Consider the following 17,979-nt stretch of genomic DNA (forward strand, 5'->3'; position numbering starts at 1 on the left):
TTCGAATGCTGTAGTTTTAGGGGTAGGTTTAAGTTAAGACTATGATTGGCAGTTGTTTTCGAAGATGCTAACCCTTGCAGTAATGGAGTGTGATGTGGCGATAAAAGGGGCCCATCAAGCGTGAGTCAAAGGTGGAGATGGCAGCCGACGTAGAAATTAAAGTTAAGATAGTCAACGACGGTCAATGGTTCCACCAAAGATGACCGAGTGGAAAGCGACTCCAATCGTCGATCAGGCATGAATTGTTCGATCGGCCAAGCGGCTTGTTTGAGCGGATCGTCCGTCTGGCCAGGAACACTACGACAAAAACATCAGATGCTCATTACGGATTGGAGCAATACTAAGGCGACTGGAGGGTTTGTCCGATCGGGCGGAGATAATCTACTGAACCAAGTCATTGTGGGAGCAAAGTAGCAGAGGTTGACCGAGCAGAGGAGTCCCGGCGGAGCGACTATCCCACTTAGCTGAACAGTGGGATCATTCCTGTATCTCTTAATATCCCTTTAGAAGATAATGTCGCTGACAGCAGGGCATGTGTAACAAACGGATCGTATGACAGAAGCTTCTATTGTCTTGCTAGGAATTTACATGCTCTGTTAAGGTATGGTGTCAGAGACACTTTTCCGACATGTCCTTTCATAGGGCAGTTTAGAGAAAGTGCCCATGCCTTGAAGAGTGTGCATGTCATCCATTAAAGCACTATATAAGGGGGGTCCATATACCGGTGGAGATACACGTTATTCATTATTCACAAAAAAAAATATGGAATCGTTACATCAGCGGCCCCCCTAGAGCCGATCCCACGGATATGGAGAGAGGTAAATGCAAGTACACAGTTGAAAGCGCATGTCAGAGACATTAACCCCAGGCCATAATACCCCGAGGATCGAACCCTGGACCTCTCGGCCACAAGACCATGCACCTCCAACTGTGTTACGCGCTGGGGACAACACTATTCACTATTCATGCATATGTTTACTGTTGCTATTCTTTCTTCTACTATTCCGATGACTGATTGAAACGTCGGAGGGCTAACATCAGAACCCATTCCATGGCCCGATAGGAATATTTCTTGTGCTGCAAAGCGGAACAGAATCTACACACGATCAACCTAGAAGCCACATCTTAACTAGTATTTTTCATGATTTTCAGACCGGATCAAAGTCCATGATAACTTCGCTGCAACTCTTTTTTTACCTTTTTCACTATCACTATTTCAACCTGATTCATATAATTATATATAAACTTGTGTTTGTCAAGTTTTAGATTTTTTTGAAGTGAGATTCTGAATCACATAATAAAAAGCTCATGCCTGATCAAACTCTAAATGTGCGCCATATATCGGTCTATTCAGTGTGATTCAAATGCGAAGATTTTCAGTGCGCGATAACAACAGTTAACAGCTTCAGCTAGTGATTTGCAAGGCTTGAAAGCTTAGTGCAATAATTTTGTTCTTTTTTTAGAAAATTAGAGTACATTTGGATTTTGTTTTAATATGAATTTTATTGACTTGATTGATAAGACAAAAATCTGTAAACGACTAACTATGGATGCTCTTAAAAACGAGAGACAGAAGAGGCAGAAAGTTCAGTTTCAATTCTCTTAAAGCAATATCTCCGAATATCTTTAAAATTAGACCAGATCAATCAATCAAGGTATTAATATGAAAATATGTTTATTTTTGTTATATCTAATTTGGATCCATTCAATTCATTTGTTTGATTCGATTTATGATGGACTAAACCGTAGGCAACTTGTATGAGCTGCCGTATAAATTGGTTGATCTGTCGATTTATTAAAATTAAAGTTTTCAATAGTAGATACAATTTAATTAGTTGATGTGATGTTTAAAATATAATTAATAAAAAAAAGCAAAAAATGTAACATGAAATGGATGATACGAATTAATCTGTTTACATATATTTTTTTTTCTTTCGAAATTTCTTATTGCATATAGCTTCGTATCATAGGGACTAGGGAGGATTGTTACTTTTGTCTTTGGAAAACGTGTTTTGCTCACCCGTGGCTCTATCAGTCTGTCTCATATAAACATTAAAGAGATAAAACATAAGTAATTATTAGTGTTGAATAGCACATGAAAAAAGATAAACATTTTATCCCTGTACCTAATCCACCATGAAACTTGAAACAAAGAGAATTTAATGAATCTTAAAAATTTGTAGAATTATTTTTTAAAACATATAATTAATTATATATTATCTTATACATTTTAATATCAGTTCAGCTATGTTCGATTTAAATTTTAAAATTAATTTTTATATATTATAATTTAAAATTTAGTAGGCTTATAAGGTTAAATTTTAAAAAACAAGATGCAAGTTCTTGACTGCCCTCGAAAAAACGTAAATCTTATTGGATCCCGTGGTTATTTTGATGTGATCAACCAAGTTAGGTTATATCATGTTTAGTTTTGATCCCTGTGTCTAAGTGTGCAGGAGCTTAGGAAGTTGAGCGGAAGACGCAGCTAGCGAGAAAGACGACACGAGAAGGGAGCCGACGGGCTCGGTGTGTCCGAGGGACGAAAGAGCTGCGGAAGAGTACACCGGTGGACGAGAAGAACGTACGCGACGTTCAAGGAACGAGAAGTTGGAGTGGAAATCTGCTCGAGGAGAAGGCCGAAAATTGGGTTCGGATGAGCCCTATTTCAGTTGGCTGTAATCACCTAAGCGTTTGAAGCTTCGGAAGAAGAAAAAGAGTCAAAAGGAGCTGGAAAAGCAAGCTGAAGGCGCCCTCAACGCAGTGTTGAAAGCGCCTCCGCCTTCTATAGGCGGGAGGGAGCCCTCCATGCCTTGAGGGCGCCCTCCATAGCGTCTGAGGTGCCCTCAATGCCATTGAGGGTGTCCTCAAACCAGCCAACGTGATCGTTTCACATTTGGATAAAGCTTTATCCAAATGCCTCGCCTGGAGGCGCCCTCCACCCCTTGGAAGGCACCCTCAAGACTTTAGATAGAATTTTCATGAGCTATAAAAAGGCCCATGGAGCTAGTAATTAAAGAATCAACTCTTGTACTAACTTTCTAGCAACGCTTAAGAGCTTTTAGTGTGTAAAAGGCTTCTCCGCCTTCAAAGAAGGAGATTCTTATTGAGCTGTTCAACCGCCTTGGATTAACAACCACCAGGTTGTAACCAAGTAAAATCCCTGAGTCTTCTTTAGTTCTATTTATTATTTTATAATTGTTGCATTTAAAAGTTGAAAGATCGAGGAGGGCATCTTTTTCTTTTTCAGGCAATTCACTCCTCCCCTCTTGCCGACCCGTTACGCTAACAAGTGGTATCAGAGCCCAACAGTCTCAGAATGACTAACCGTCATCTGAAGCAGCAAATATCAAAACGGTGGCCGGTGCAAGTATTCATCCCTCGAAGTTCGACAAAGACTTCGCAACATGGAAATGCCGAATAAAGGTATTTTTAAAACGGATTTCGATATTTTATTAACAATGAAATACGGTTTTGTAGCACATATGGATCAGCAAGGAGCCGAGAAAGAAGAATATCAGTGGATGAAGAAAGAGCAAGCCGATTTCGTGACGAACGGGAAAGCAGAGTTCCATCTGCTCAGCGTCCTTCCACTCCAGGAGGTCAACCGAATCGGCAGCTACGTCTCTGCCAAAGATCTCTGGGAGAAGTTCCTCGAGCTCCATTAAGGTACTTCAGAAGTGAAGTTAGTAAGGCGGGACATCCTCCGAACTCAACTAACAAATCTCCAAATGAACAATGGAGAAAAGGTAGCGTACCTCCAAACACGAATCAAGGAGTTGATAACTCAGCTAAATAATCTTGGAGAATCAGTAACAAACCGAAATTCGATCCAGTATGCGCTCAACGCATTCCCAATAACTTCAGAATGAACGTCCTTAGTAGATACATACTACATCTCTATGAACTTTGAGATAAGTACGCTAGAAAATCTATTTTCTACCTTTGAACTTCACGAATCTCGAATTACAGATTCAAAAGACATAGAAAAGACAAACCTCAATGTTGCCCTAAAGGCAAGGACGGAAGATCAAGAGTCCGAGACATCCATTGATGAAGACTAAATGACTCTACTGGTAAAAAGGTTCAATAAATTTCTTAAGTCTAATAAGTTTAAATCGCAGTCAAGAAGGCATCATCGAAACAAAAAGTACTGTTCGATGCTACAACTGTAACGAAGAAGGGCACATCAAGGATGATTGCCCAAAATTGAAGGAAAAGGACAAAAACCCAACTTCCTCCAAATACAAGACCTTGAAGGCCACATGGGATTATTCTTCATCCTCTGATTCCGAGGTAGCAACTTTCTCGAGACTAGCGCTAATGGCCAACCATCAAGAAGAAGATAAGACCAGCTCAGAGATGAGCATAAATGAAGGGGGAAGATCAGAAGAAGAAAGTTACGATGAAGGGGGAGCATCAGAAATTGAGGTAAGTAAGGTACGTGCTTTATCTTCCAAACAGTTCTTTAAATTTATTAAAAGTCTTACTAAAGATCAAGTTAAACTATAAAAGGAAAATGCTGAATTAAAATTGAATTTAGCAAAAGCATGTCCTCTTCAATTGTATGATAATCTAAAGTTAGAAAATGAAAAATTAAAAATAGAAATCGAAAAATTGAAAAATGATTATGCATGCTTGAATAACTTTCAAAAATCAAAACTTAGAATTTATTGAAAATTAAACTAGTACATAAGAAAACATCAAGGACGACTTAGAAAAATTCTAAAAAATTATGTACCTCTTAAGTTTTTGATTAATATAGTAGGAAGAAATCTATACTGTATTCCAAAATCTTATCTAGATTAAACCTTTTGTTAATTAAGGCTTTCAGAAGAAATTAAATGTTTAAATTCCTTAAAAGACTTTGTCTAGAAGTGGTTGATGATCTAATAACCAAGAAGACCTAATACCTGCTACAGCCTGGAAGCCGATTAATGAATTGAATATTTAATTAACAAATTGATAAACAATTTAGATAATGCTTTTTTGTCAATTACTTGAAAATTTCACAACTAATAATTTCTTTCAAAAATTATATTCAATGATTTTTCCCTGTCAATGTTTTTTTACTCTGTCAATATTTTTTTACTTAAAAATTGTGTTAATTTTTTTTTAAACTCAAATGATTTTATACCTAAAAACATGCATTTATAGTTAAAAATTGTTTATTAGAAGATGTGCACACTATTTTTTTATGTGATCAAAAGGGGAAAGATAAGTATAAGTTCAGATGGAGTTAGAGTTTAGGGGGAGTTAGAATATTTTGTATTTTAAAAATTCTGAATTTTTCAATTCATTTTATATACTTAGTATTAGAATTTCTTTTTAATTGCAAACTTCATGCTTGAAATGTTAGTGATCCGGCGATAAGAACAGGGGATCCTCGTTGTAAGGGGTCAACGCCATGTGGAAGTCAAAGAGCCGGGCGGTCCATCAAATAAGGTAGGACCAGCTAGGCCGACTGGAGAAAGGGGGCTGACCGACCGGGCGGCCTCCCGGTGTTTAGCCGAGGGCAAAAGGCACCCTATGGAAGTCGGGGTTCCGGCGCTCATGGGGCAAGATCGTAGGGCCGAGCGGACAGCACGCTCGGCCGAAGACATGAAGCATACTGCTAACAGTCGCCACAAAACACATTACCGATAATTTCCCAAGTGTACCATCATACATGATCGGTCGGACGGAAGGCGGACGTGGGCCGGTCGGACTCACGGCAGGGGTTCGGGGAAAAAGACAAGGGACATCTTCTGACAGCTGGCATGCTTCATGATATGGTCATACTCCAAATCACGCGACGTGGGGTTCCGTTGTCCCATCAAGGACATGCTTTGACTGTAGCAGTATGGGTCAGGTAAGCTTTCTGACAGCCACATACCGGGGTATGGGTTGCGGACACGTACGCGCCTCGGAGGGCGTGCGAGAGCTCTTTCACCGCCCTATATAAAGAGCCTCATACTTCGCCGGAGGTACACGTTTTGACACCTTTGGAGCCACCTTTTTCATCTGCTTGCCTGACTTGAGCGTCGGAGGGTCGCCGCCGGGAACCCCTTCCCGGCCCGACTTTTGTGCAGGTTCGCCGGAGTTTCTGGCGACCAATTGAAGATCCATGTCAGCATCCGAGGAGCGCCCCGTACCCAGCATCCGTTGATTCAGCATTCGGACAGGATCAGTTAGTTTTGTAATTTCTTTAAATTACTTGTTTGTTTTTATCTTAACTTGAACTTGGGTTGATGCACATCAAAATGGGGGAGATTGTTGGATCCCGTGGTTGTTTTGATGTGATCGACCAAGTTAGGTTAGGTCATGTTTAGTTTTGATCCTTGTGTCTAAGTGTGCAGGAGTTTAGGAGCACAGGAAGTTGAGCGGAAGATGCAGCTAGCGAGAAGGACGGCACAGGAAGGGAGCTGATGGGCTCGGTGCGTCCGAGGGACGAAAGAACTGCGAAAGAGTACACCAATGGACGAGAAAAACATACGCGACGTTTGAGGGATGAGAAGCCGGAGCGGAAGCCTGCTCGAGGAGAAGGGCGGGAATTGAGTTCGGGTGAGCCCTATTTCGGTTGGCCGTAATCACCCAAGTGATCGGAGCTTCGGAAGAAGAAAATGAGTCAAAAGGAGCTGGAAAAGCAAGCTGAATGCGCCCTCAACGCAGTGTTGAAAGCGCTTCTGCCTCCTATAGGCAGGAGGGCACCCTCCATGCCTTGAGGGCGCCCTCCATAGCGCCCGAGGTGCCCTCAATACTATTGAGGGGCACCCTCAAACCAGTCAATGTGACCGTTTCATATTTGGATAAAGTTTTATCCAAATGCCTCACCTGGAGGCGCCCTCCACACCTTGGGAGGCACCCTCAAAGACGGAGATAGGAATTTTCAGGAGCTATAAAAAGACCCCTGGAGCTAGGAATTAAAGAATCAACTCTTGTACTAACTTCCTAGCAACGCTTAAGAGCTTTTAGTGTGTAAAAGACTTCTCCGCCTTCAAAGACGGAGATTCTTAGTGAGTTGTTCAACCGCCTTGGATTAACAACCACTCAGGTTATAACTAAGACAAATCCTTGAGTCTTCCTTAGTTCTATTTATTATTTATTATTGTTGCACTTAAAGAGTTAAAAGATCGATGAGAGTATCTTTTTTTTTTTTTTAGGCAATTCACTCCTCCCCTCTTGCTGGCCCGCTGCGCCAACAGATCCGTTATATTAGCGGCCTCCTAGTGCTGGTCTCACAGATATGGATGGAGGTACATCAGGTACATAGACTATAGGCGCATGATGGGGTAAACTCCAGGTCATCAGTTCCTGAGAATCAATCCCTAGCCATTATGCTAGAAATAGTATGCGTCCACCGTCTGCACTATGCCCAAACGGCAAAGTTCTTATCCACAGTGCCACTTGTTTGGAATTTGATAGTGTTGAAATACAAACAATCTGTTGCCGGAGATATACAGGGTATTGGCCGAATTTAAATACTCGAATTAAATTCAACTTACAACTGAGATGACTTGAGCTGATAATCTCAGACTGTCAGCAGGGGCTGATTTCTACCAAGTGATGAAGGCAGCAGGCTGCACGGTGTTGATAGAGCGGGCTGAGCGGCCGTGCGGGCATGTCGGTCGAGCAGACAGTTTGTGCAGGAAGATCAACCGAGCTGGTAGAGCGGCTGATTGGGATTTAAAGTCGAGCGGTCGAGCAGACTAACCGAGCGATGCAGACAGGTCGGGCTGTCAGAGAGGCCCGAGTCGAACAGACAGACCGGGCGGCAGACAGGTCGGGCTGTTAGAGAGGTCCGGGTCGAGCAGACAGATCGGGCTGCCAGAGACCGACCGGGCGAGCTGATCGAGGCCTGCGAGTCACAGTTTTCTTGAAACAGATTCGTCCACCTCCGACTGTGCTTCGAGGCTTACAAGGGTCGTCTGTTTCCCAGGATACAACGGTCGACCGTGAATCCGACCAAGCACTGGTGGTCACGACAAGCTGAGTGGTACCCGAATACTACCACGGGTACTCCGCCAAGCAAGAGATGCACGACAGAGGAGGAAGGAAATTGGAGAGTCTTTGCTTTGCTTGCTGTATGTTTCTGCCTATGATTGAAGCCTCTTTATATAGGTCAGAGTTAATGATCTTAATGATCATTATTAGTCGAGTAGTGAAACGACCACCCTTTCACTCATTATTACTCGTCCGAATTTAATGCATCCGTTTCACAGCAGCAAAAGATCTACGTGGTAAAACGTTGGTTGTTCCACTTGGGTAAATTTTATTCCGACCGGTCCGGTATTCATGTGCTAGGTCACGTTTGCACATGAGTTAATTTGATTCAGTATCATTCGGATCCTGAATTTATACCCCTAGAGGAGATGGAGGCGGACACTGGAGGAGATAGAGGCGGAGCAGGATCGGAGTCCGACATTGTAGATCGTGTGCTAGGGTTTGGTCTTCGACTCTGACAACCGCTGCTTCTATTTGAAAATGGGAATCCTAGAGAGGAAAATATTGAAAAAAGGGAAATTAAGGGGCAAAATTGAAAATTCTCAACGTCGATTCTACCGACCTTACCAAAATGTACCCGACTTACTAGTGGAAAGACAATGGGCCCCAGGAAATTACTGTTGAATCCTAACGAGTAAATCAAGAAACTCGAGTTGCTGTGGTTCTCCTCATTTTTACGACAGAAAAAACCCGATTCGATCTATCAATCCGGTCCAATCTCTAGCGAACCTCAAACCCCTATTAATCAACCTCGTCTCCTTTTCCATTCCGTGTTGGACGGGTTGTCGAGCACCGGCACGAAGCTCGACCGAGAAGAAGCCCTAACCCTATCCCCTTTTCTTCGGACCGCTTGCTCGCCTCCTGCAGAGATGCGCGCGAGATCATCACCATCCAGGTCGGGCAATGCCGATGCGGCAACCAGATCGGCAAGGAGTTCTGGAAGCAGCTCTGCCTCGAGCACGGGATCGGCAAGGACGGCCTCCTCGAAGATTTCGCCACTCAGGTTCGTTCTCTGACTTCGAAGATTTCTCGTGAAGGCCGCGACCACTGTAAATCGCAGATCCATTTGCGCTAAAGTTTTGCTACTTTTAGCAATTAGATAGATAGTCAAGGCTTTGATGAATTAGAGGCCCTTGAGTTCTATCTTAAGCGTACACAGTTGCATTTGCCTCTGGAAGTTGATTGACTTGCCAAAATGCTTGTTTTGCCTTTCTTGTCTTTGACTTACTGGTGTTCCAGAGTTCATTGACTATATTGATTTTGGAATACTAGCCTATTTCTACAATTTATTCCAAAATTTGACTCAAGCTAAAAATCCAAGTGCGCATTATATTCCCGCACTAACCATATTGGTGTTCATGGTGTTCTTTTACTGTTTGAACAAGAATGTCTATTCTTTTACTTGCCACAGGGTGGTGACAGGAAGGATGTGTTCTTCTATCAAGCTGACGATCAACACTATATACTGAGAGCTCTTCTGATGGACTTGGAACCAAGGGTAATTAATGGCATCCAAAATAGTGAATACAGAAATCTTTACAACCACGAAAACATTTTTCTCTCGGACCATGGTGGTGGAGCTGGGAACAACTGGGTTACCATCAAGTATATTATGCTTTATTTTTTTATTCACATTCCTTTTCTTATTAAATCAGATATATGGAAGGCGGATACTTAATTGTAACCTTTAACTTATACAAGGTCAGCAGTGTGTCTTGTTTATTTACCAATAGCTCTACATAAAGAAATGAAATTAACTGTTTTAATTGTCAATGGATATAATTTTCATGTTTTGAGGATTTTGACCAAAAAAATATATTCACTTCTTAGAAACGTATTCGGGTCCATTGGCTCTTTCCATTGGCTCTTTGGTGATTGTACCTGCATACTTTCTTAACCATCTATTTTTACATGGCGTAAGCTTTTAGTTTAGAAAATTCCTTTTAAGAATCCTCTCTTGGCATATCCTCCTACATTCTGTCACAGTAATTTGGTTTGTTTATAACTTGTTGGTATGGTTAGTGATGATCTGCTGGTGCCATAGTGAAAATTGTTCCTGTATTTGCTGTATGATTATCAGAGTTAGTTTAGTCCCACCATGATAGTGTAGCCATTCAGAATTATGTTTGTGTGTTATATGAGAATATAATTGTTCATGTGTCAGTAATATCTATCCCATCAGTTCACATGTTGGCTTGGGCCACTCAAATCTGATTGATTTCTTAGTAACATGTAAAAGGAGAGTGTTAACAGTATAAATGTGTAGAATGTCAGCTTTCTTACAGCTGTTTAGAGTAAGTGCTACTATTAGGTATTATGTTGTGTCTTTGTATATGTTTAATTATTCTCTTTTCTACAAATAATATTACTTTACTACTTTCAGCTAAGAAGGCTATTTGTTTACTCTTTCCTTGATTGGGTGTTTTCTATAACCAAACATTATTGGCATAAAATTTAACACGATTTATTGGCATGTGGAAGTGACTTTCTTAGTTATTTATTTGTATTATTTTTAATGCTCATCTCATTAATTAATGCGACTTAACCTTGATTTGCTGTAACTTAGCCTTTCCAGGGTGAGCAAGTTGTCTATGACATCATGGATATGGTTGACAGAGAAGCTGATGGAAGTGATAGTCTTGAAGGTTTTGTATTATGCCACTCAATTGCCGGAGGAACAGGTTGAGGTATTGGGTTTCTCTTCCATCACCATGGTGTCTCTAATTAGATATAAATGATGTTGATATTTCAATGTGATCTAACTTTACAGATCTTTTTCGTGTCAATTTTGAATTGTCTTTTGAATTTTGTATATGAGCAATATTAGTGAGCATCTTTTTTGATGTTATCATAGTATTGTATTCTGAAGTCCTGCATCTGTCATGCATATTAAAGCTAACCTTGTTGTTGAATTGTTTAATAAAGCTCAATAGGTTGTGCGCCAATGCTTATCTTCTTCCTGGTTTACATGGGACTAATCCTAAAGCTTGTATTTATATGTTTACCATTATTGCATTTCTTTGCCTTTTTTAGCTAATTACACAATCACCCACAAAATAATTTCTCTGGATAAGAATGCAGTATAATGTGAGATCAGATCATCGATAATTTATTCTAACTTGAAAATGCTTTTCCACGTGATAATAACTGAGAAGGTTATTGGTCAAGTATGGAGATATTTTCTAGTTTTTTTTTTTCTGTTGATGTGGAATCAAATTAGAAATGTGTTAATAAATTTGTTTATATGGGGAAAACATGAACCATATTATTATAGGAAAACAATCAGCCTCTTGAGTTTGATAGGTTTGATTATAGGAAGTATTTGCCTTCTACCATGTCAACTAAAATAAATTAAAATATTTTTTCTTCTTGATAGCTATATTGTTGCCGTGCTTGTCAATAATTGCTCCATATTTCCCTTCACATGTGTGCAAGTAATAATATGCATTTTATCACCACATTAAGTGGTAGATGCCTGCTCCAGGGTTTGTCATTTGCATTAATCATTGTCAGTATATTTGTAACTTATGTCATGTAGTAACTATCTTGAGGCGCAATTGCATTCTTGCTAACATTTGTTTTCTTCCTTTTCGTGTGATTTGCATGTAGTGCAGGTATGGGTTCATATCTCTTGGAGACTCTGAATGATCGCTACAGCAAAAAACTTGTCCAGACATATAGTGTATTCCCTAACCAAATGGAAACCAGTGACGTGGTTGTCCAACCCTACAATTCACTTCCGACTTTAAAGAGGTTGGCGTTGAATGCTGATTGTGTCGTTGTTCTTGACAATACGGCATTGAATAGGATTGCTGTGGAGCGCCTTCACCTAATGAATCCTACCTTTGTTCAAGCAAATTCTTTGGTCTCCACAGTCATGTCTGCTAGCACAACTACTCTGCGGTACCCAGGATACATGAACAATGATTTGGTTGGCCTTCTTGCATCCCTGATTCCAACTCCAAGATGCCATTTTCTGATGACAGGATATACACCACTTACTGTGGAACGACAGGTTTGACAATTCCTTTTACAGTTCTGCTTGTATATTTTGTGAATTGAATTATGAAGGGTGTCATGGTACTAGTCTGTCTAATATTTAATTATATCAATAGAGCCTCAGGTTTTCCAAAGATAGTGAGCTTAATCAAAATCTTTTTGTCTTTGTGTGCAAAATCTGCTGAAGCAATCAGACCAAGAAGGAAGTCTACTTCGTTAAACATCTATATGCTTATAAGTGGCATTCTAATATTTTTTTTATTAGATTGCCTATTTCCTTGTATTTGATAAAGTGTTCTATGTTCAGTTTTCTGTGTTCCGTCCAGTTCTTTGCTTTCCTAGTGACTTGATCATCAATAAATTAGGGCAGGGAATCTCAAAAATGAGGAAAAGATTTATAAATTAGGATACTTTAGCTTCTGTTTGCTACAACAAAACATTAGCAATTTAATGACTTGATTTGTCTTCTTATATGCCAATTTGAATTGCACATTGATGCTTTCTACTACTCACTTCCATCAGTTATAATAAGTGCATCAATTTGTCTTGACTCTTGTCATAATCTTCTTCTGCTATATCTTGCATGTCAATTTGAGAAAAAAAGTCTTGATGCACTTGTTAGGATGTTCTAAATGATTGTTTCACCATCTCTGTGGTAAAGTATAATGATTCATAATTTTCTGTTCTATAGTTTCTTGGACAGATGGATAAGATCCCAAAAGGATGGATAAGAAATTAAAGAACATAGAAATATGAATATCTCCTTGATCTGCTTGATTTGGGAGGATAACAAATGAGCTACTGGAACCCATTTCATCTGCTCAATTTTTTCATCTACTTCTAGTCCATCCGCCCAAGTAAACAACAAGAGGGAGCAGATTTTTTAAGAATCTGTTCTATCATCTGTCCACTCACTTATCCGTCCAAAGAATCATATTCTTCGATGAAATTACAATCTTCATGCATTCTAATTCTGTCTCAGACAAATTACTCCTAGCTTTTCCTGTCATTTGTTTCTAGAGACTCGTACTGGCTTGATATGATTATTATGTGAATTTCCTTCTGGCAACTTTTTTTTTCTTTTTCAGGTCAATATGATTCGTAAGACTACTGTTCTAGATGTGATGAGGAGACTTTTGCAGGTGAATGCAATCTTCCTTCTAGTATTTTGTAGTGCTTTTCTAAATGGATCTGCACCTGACTGATTTCTCCTTGGCAGACTAAAAATATTATGGTGTCATCTTATGCTCACACAAAAGAAGCTAGCCAAGCTAAGTATATATCCATATTAAACATTATCCATGGAGATGGGGATCCTACACAGGTAATGGTTTGTTTACTAGGTTGAGTGTTTTTTTCCGTATATTCATGAAACTATGTTTTTACTTGTCAGTTCGTTAGTTTTTTTTGTCTGTAAATTCATCCGTTACAAACAAATATGTTAGAATGCAACTGTATTCAGTGATTTAAATGTCCCAACAATGATTTCGATACTGACACGGCGATAAGGAGAGGCTCATCCAGCATGGGTCGGTTGCCATGATAGAGGTCAGAGTCTAGACGGTCAACGTTTAGGTATCATATGACCAAACGGAAGATAATCGTATTGGCCGGTCGGGCGATCAAGCTCCCGACCGGGAGGAGAAGGTTCCAGTCCAACCTCACCTTTAACTCGGGGAGGTGTCAAACGATCGACGCTCAATGGAGTGTTGTTGGACGCCGGGAGGAGGAGATGATATGTAGAATCCTGGCCGATCAGTTACCTCGCTCTGCCATGACTTAGCTCAGGCTCAGGTGTAGCAAAGTTCCGGCCGAGCGGCTAACCCGTTCGGTCCAACAACGAACCCATTGTGCTATCTCTCGACATCCTTTTGGAAGTTAGTGCCGCTGACATCAGGCATGATCGACAGGAAGATCGTACGACGGAAGCTTCCACTGTCATATTAGAGATATGCTCGGCTTGTTAAGGTATTGTGTCAGGGACACTCTACTGACAAGTCTTTTCAAGGGAAACTTCGAGAAGCGTGTTCGCTTGGGGAAGCGTGTACATGCGCTACAGGAGCTCTATATACAAGGGGGTTTAAGCATCGACGGAGGTACGCAATATACACTATTTGCGCTACAGTCATCATTCTTGTTGCTTCGCCTTCTACATCATCGTCAGTGACTGACTTGAGCGTCGGTGGGCCCACGCCGAGGACCCCTTCCCTGGATTGGCACTGACGTCATTTGTCTTGTCGGGCGGAGCAGAGTCTACGAGTGGCCAGCGGGACATCCACATCCCCAGCTTTCCATCTCATCGATTTTCGGACAAGATCATATTGGAGTCGTCTATGGGAACTTAACCTACATCCGAGTTGAGAAGATGGAGGACACTGGACGACTCACTACCGTGATGCTCAACAAGGAGGAGCTTGACATGCTCGTGCAAGCTCGAGCGGCGAAGATGGTCGAGCAGCAGCAACAATAGGCGTTAGACAATAGACAAACACCACAGCCTGCGACATCGGCAGCCGGAAGACGAGTGGGGCTAGAAGACCAAGCGGAACAAGTTTCCATATAGGGGCAGAATAGGAGGCCGACCGACACGTAGGGAGAACCGCCGCACGCGCCAATCCCCTTCCATTGTGCCTTGTTCCAAACCCCCTTAGAAATAGCCCAGGCGAACTAGGAACGGGGATCATCTTCGGAGGACGCTCCCGTACGGGATGCACGAAAAGGTAAGACGCTCGGAAGCTGCGCTTCGCCCGAACGGATCAATCTACAGTTCTCTCAGGAAATCTTGAGTGATCCTCTGCCCAAGCACTATACCCCGTTGTCGATCGGGGAGAACAGCGGAGCGACCGATCCAGATGATCATCTGGATAAGTTTGATAACGCAGCCACACTACACTAGTACACAGATAAGCTGAAGAGCCGAGTCTTTCTCACTACGCTCTTTGGATCGGCGTAGGGCTGGTTCAGAAGATTACCGGATGGATCCATACGTAGTTTCAAGGACTTCCGAGCTAGTAGGCCTCGCTCCTGCTCTATATTTAGGTCGAAAAATGTGCAAAAGGACGGGGCGCTGCCGTTCACGGGTACCGAAGCTGTCAATCTCTAAAAGAGATAAAACAGAATTATCTAAATTGACCGGATCAAATTATCGAACCAAATCATATACCAACAGGACGAATTTATATTTCACGTCATAGAAAAAGCACCCTGTCCTTTTGCCCATTCTTCGACCTAAATATAGAGCAGGAGCAAGGCCTATTAGCTTACCACTAGTAGTAAATTCTCTCACATTTGAAACGAGTTCAGGCGACGCTTCCTTTATTGAATCATGGCGATGCTGCGCCTTCTGCTCCGTCGTGTCGCCGCTATTGCAGAAGCCGTCATTCACGAGTACCGAAGCTGTCAATCTCTAAAAGAGATAAAATACAATTATCAAAATTGATCGGATCAAATTACCAAACCAAAACATATACCAACACGACGAATTTATATTTCACGACATATACCTTTATAATAGTTAGGTAGTATTACCATAGCAAAACCTGTAGCTACTTGCTTAAGAAAACAAGTAAAAGAAAAAGAAGGAATCAATAGGAAGAGAGGTAGATAGTAAATTGGCAAGTTAGCAAAACATGCTTAGTTTGAAACAGAACTAAAGTAATTCTGTGTTCATTTCATTGACCTACTCATTATAAACTTCAGCTGTACTTTAACTATTATTAATCTTTATTTATAATAATTTTTGACATCAATGTGCAATACATCCACATCCTGCCAATATAATCATCAGATAAAATCTGACGTAAACTGTATTTTACATTGATCACTGTCAGCTTAGTAACATTGAGCCTTCAATGAAGAACTGACTAAAAGATGCATCTTAAGCCGACTTCAGAAATTTGCTAGAGCTATGCCATCAAAATTAATATATGGGAGTTTGAAGTACAATGAATGACTTGTGTAAAAACAGAAAGAAAAAAAGTGATTTCCATTTAGGTTTCTTACCATGTATTTGGTAAAATACTTGTTGTGGTGCAATTTTATAGACATTAAATGAGACGATATGGTATGGTAAAATAAACACTGTTGCCAGCACTCTAACAAAAATAGCTGATTCATTTTTGAATCAGAAAAAGGACAACAAGATGCACGAAACTCTTGCCAATATGGAGTTTTGGGGAAATGTCAGATCACATTAGATCCATTGTATGCAATCTTAGAAGTTATTTCCACGACTTGAAGTCATGACCTCAATGTCATAAGGCAACAACTTTACCATTGCGTCAAAATTCCCATTCCGTTTTTGAAAGAGAAGGAAATAACAATTATCTATTTGTAAAGACACGTCAAACTTAACAATTCCATCTTAGTTCTTGAGCGGATTTTGTTATTTGAAAGCAATGCCAGACCATGGAGACACAAGAGACAAATAATTGAGCATCAGCCTAGAACCAACATTTTTAGATAAGTGATTACATGGTAGTTATCGGGGAGAGCACTAGTATTGATTCAAATGAAAACAATCTCATAACTCACTGGTCTGTTTGCCGCTGACCATCTGGGGATAGAAGTGTCTGTTGAAATGATAGAAGTTGTTGCAAACCAGACAAATAAAGATTTGATAACAGATCACAAGTAATGTATCAAAGCGTTGCAAATGCATCTACCTGCAGTGTCTCAGGAGAAGTAAGCTACTGAATCAATTCTGGATTCTGCAACATACTGCTAAGCTGAGTGTTGGAACCCAACAAGCTACGTAGTTGTTGACTCAGAGCCTGATGGTAAGTGTCCGAGAGTCGAGGCGATGCCAGCTGGGGACGTGGTGCTACTGTTGACCGCTGATGAACTCCTGGCTGGCGGGACCTGCAACCACAAAGCTTTAGTGCCAGGCCAGGGCGGGGTTCCCTGGCGATGACCCTCCAACGCAAGTCAGACATCGGCGATATAGAAGAAACGAGAAAGCAAAATGATAGCGTAACTGTAGCTACAATAAAGATTATTTATACCTCCGATGAAGCTTGGGACTCCTTATATAGACCCCAGGAGCGATGCGTGCACACTTCTCGATGCGTGCATACTTCTCAAAGCCTTCTCTGAAAGGACATGTTAGAAAAAGTACATCTGACGTCATACCTCAATGATCCGAACATATCCTGATAAGACAATGGAAGCTTCCGTCGTACGATTCTCTGCCTGATCATGCCGCCGACCATGTTGTCTGTCTGCAGCATGGGTCTTGAGGAGGATATCAATCGATTCTGCTTTTGTCTGTTAATGGGCCGAGCGGATGACTACTCGGCTACTTTCGCTGTTTGGGTCGAGCGGGGTGACCGCTCGGTTACTTCCACTGTCTGGGTTTGTTGGGTCGTGTTTTCGCTTCGCTGGTTGTGACATGATCTTTGGCCGATCTAGTTGTCTGTCTGGCACATGCCTAGCCGCTCGGCACATGACCTACCGGTCGACGCCTGCTTTGGTGATACTGGGTCTTTGAGTGTCGGAAGCTCGGTGCGAGACCGAGCTGTGATGACGCCGGACAGGTCATTCCTTAGTCCGATCGACTGATGGGGTCGCCCGGTCGGACGCTAGCTCGGGGGCGTTGACTGTCTTGACTTTGACTTTCCGCGTGGCGGGGCCCCACCTTACTACCGGATCACGTGCCTCCCCCTCAAGTCTAGTTGAAGGAGGCTGCAAGTTGGACTGACTGGACAAGTAGTCTGGAGATCGGTTGGTCGATCGGCTATGATGCTAGTTGGACCCCGATCGGCCCGTGCAGGACTGATCTTCTGAGCCGCTCAGCGATCCGATGGTTTGCACTTGGGAGGTTTCTCCTTCGGCGTCTTTGGATGGGCACGGACCGCGCGGTCAAATGCTGATGTCGCCCGAATCTCCTCGAAATTCATGCAAATCCCCCTCCATTAAGGCCGAGCATGCGTCCACGCTTAATAATTGCGCCTCTTAAGTGGTCCTGTAGGAGCATACCATGTGTCGCCGTCGCGGTCGCCA

The 17,979-nt window shown here is 41.7% G+C and overlaps 1 protein-coding gene across 6 annotated transcripts in view; it reads left to right on the forward strand.

Annotated features, from left to right (window-relative positions):
- Positions 1 to 8,756: 8,756 nt before the first annotated feature.
- LOC122004907 (tubulin gamma-3 chain-like) overlaps positions 8,757 to 17,979 on the forward strand; it is a 32,677-nt gene continuing 23,454 nt past the window's right edge. Inside the window, exons 1-6 of one of the 6 annotated variants that reach the window (XM_042559759.1) lie at positions 8,757 to 8,983; positions 9,392 to 9,585; positions 10,547 to 10,667; positions 11,590 to 11,995; positions 13,068 to 13,121; positions 13,199 to 13,303. In XM_042559759.1, coding sequence (XP_042415693.1) covers positions 10,636 to 10,667; positions 11,590 to 11,995; positions 13,068 to 13,121; positions 13,199 to 13,303 — 597 coding nt within the window. In that variant the 5' untranslated portion in view covers positions 8,757 to 8,983; positions 9,392 to 9,585; positions 10,547 to 10,635. The remainder of the gene's footprint in view (positions 8,984 to 9,391; positions 9,586 to 10,546; positions 10,668 to 11,589; positions 11,996 to 13,067; positions 13,122 to 13,198; positions 13,304 to 17,979) is intronic. The other 5 variants (XM_042559760.1, XM_042559761.1, XM_042559763.1 and 2 more) reach the window with 5 other exon arrangements.

Source organism: Zingiber officinale, chromosome 7B (genome assembly GCF_018446385.1).
Source record: "Zingiber officinale cultivar Zhangliang chromosome 7B, Zo_v1.1, whole genome shotgun sequence".
NCBI lineage: Eukaryota > Viridiplantae > Streptophyta > Magnoliopsida > Zingiberales > Zingiberaceae > Zingiber > Zingiber officinale.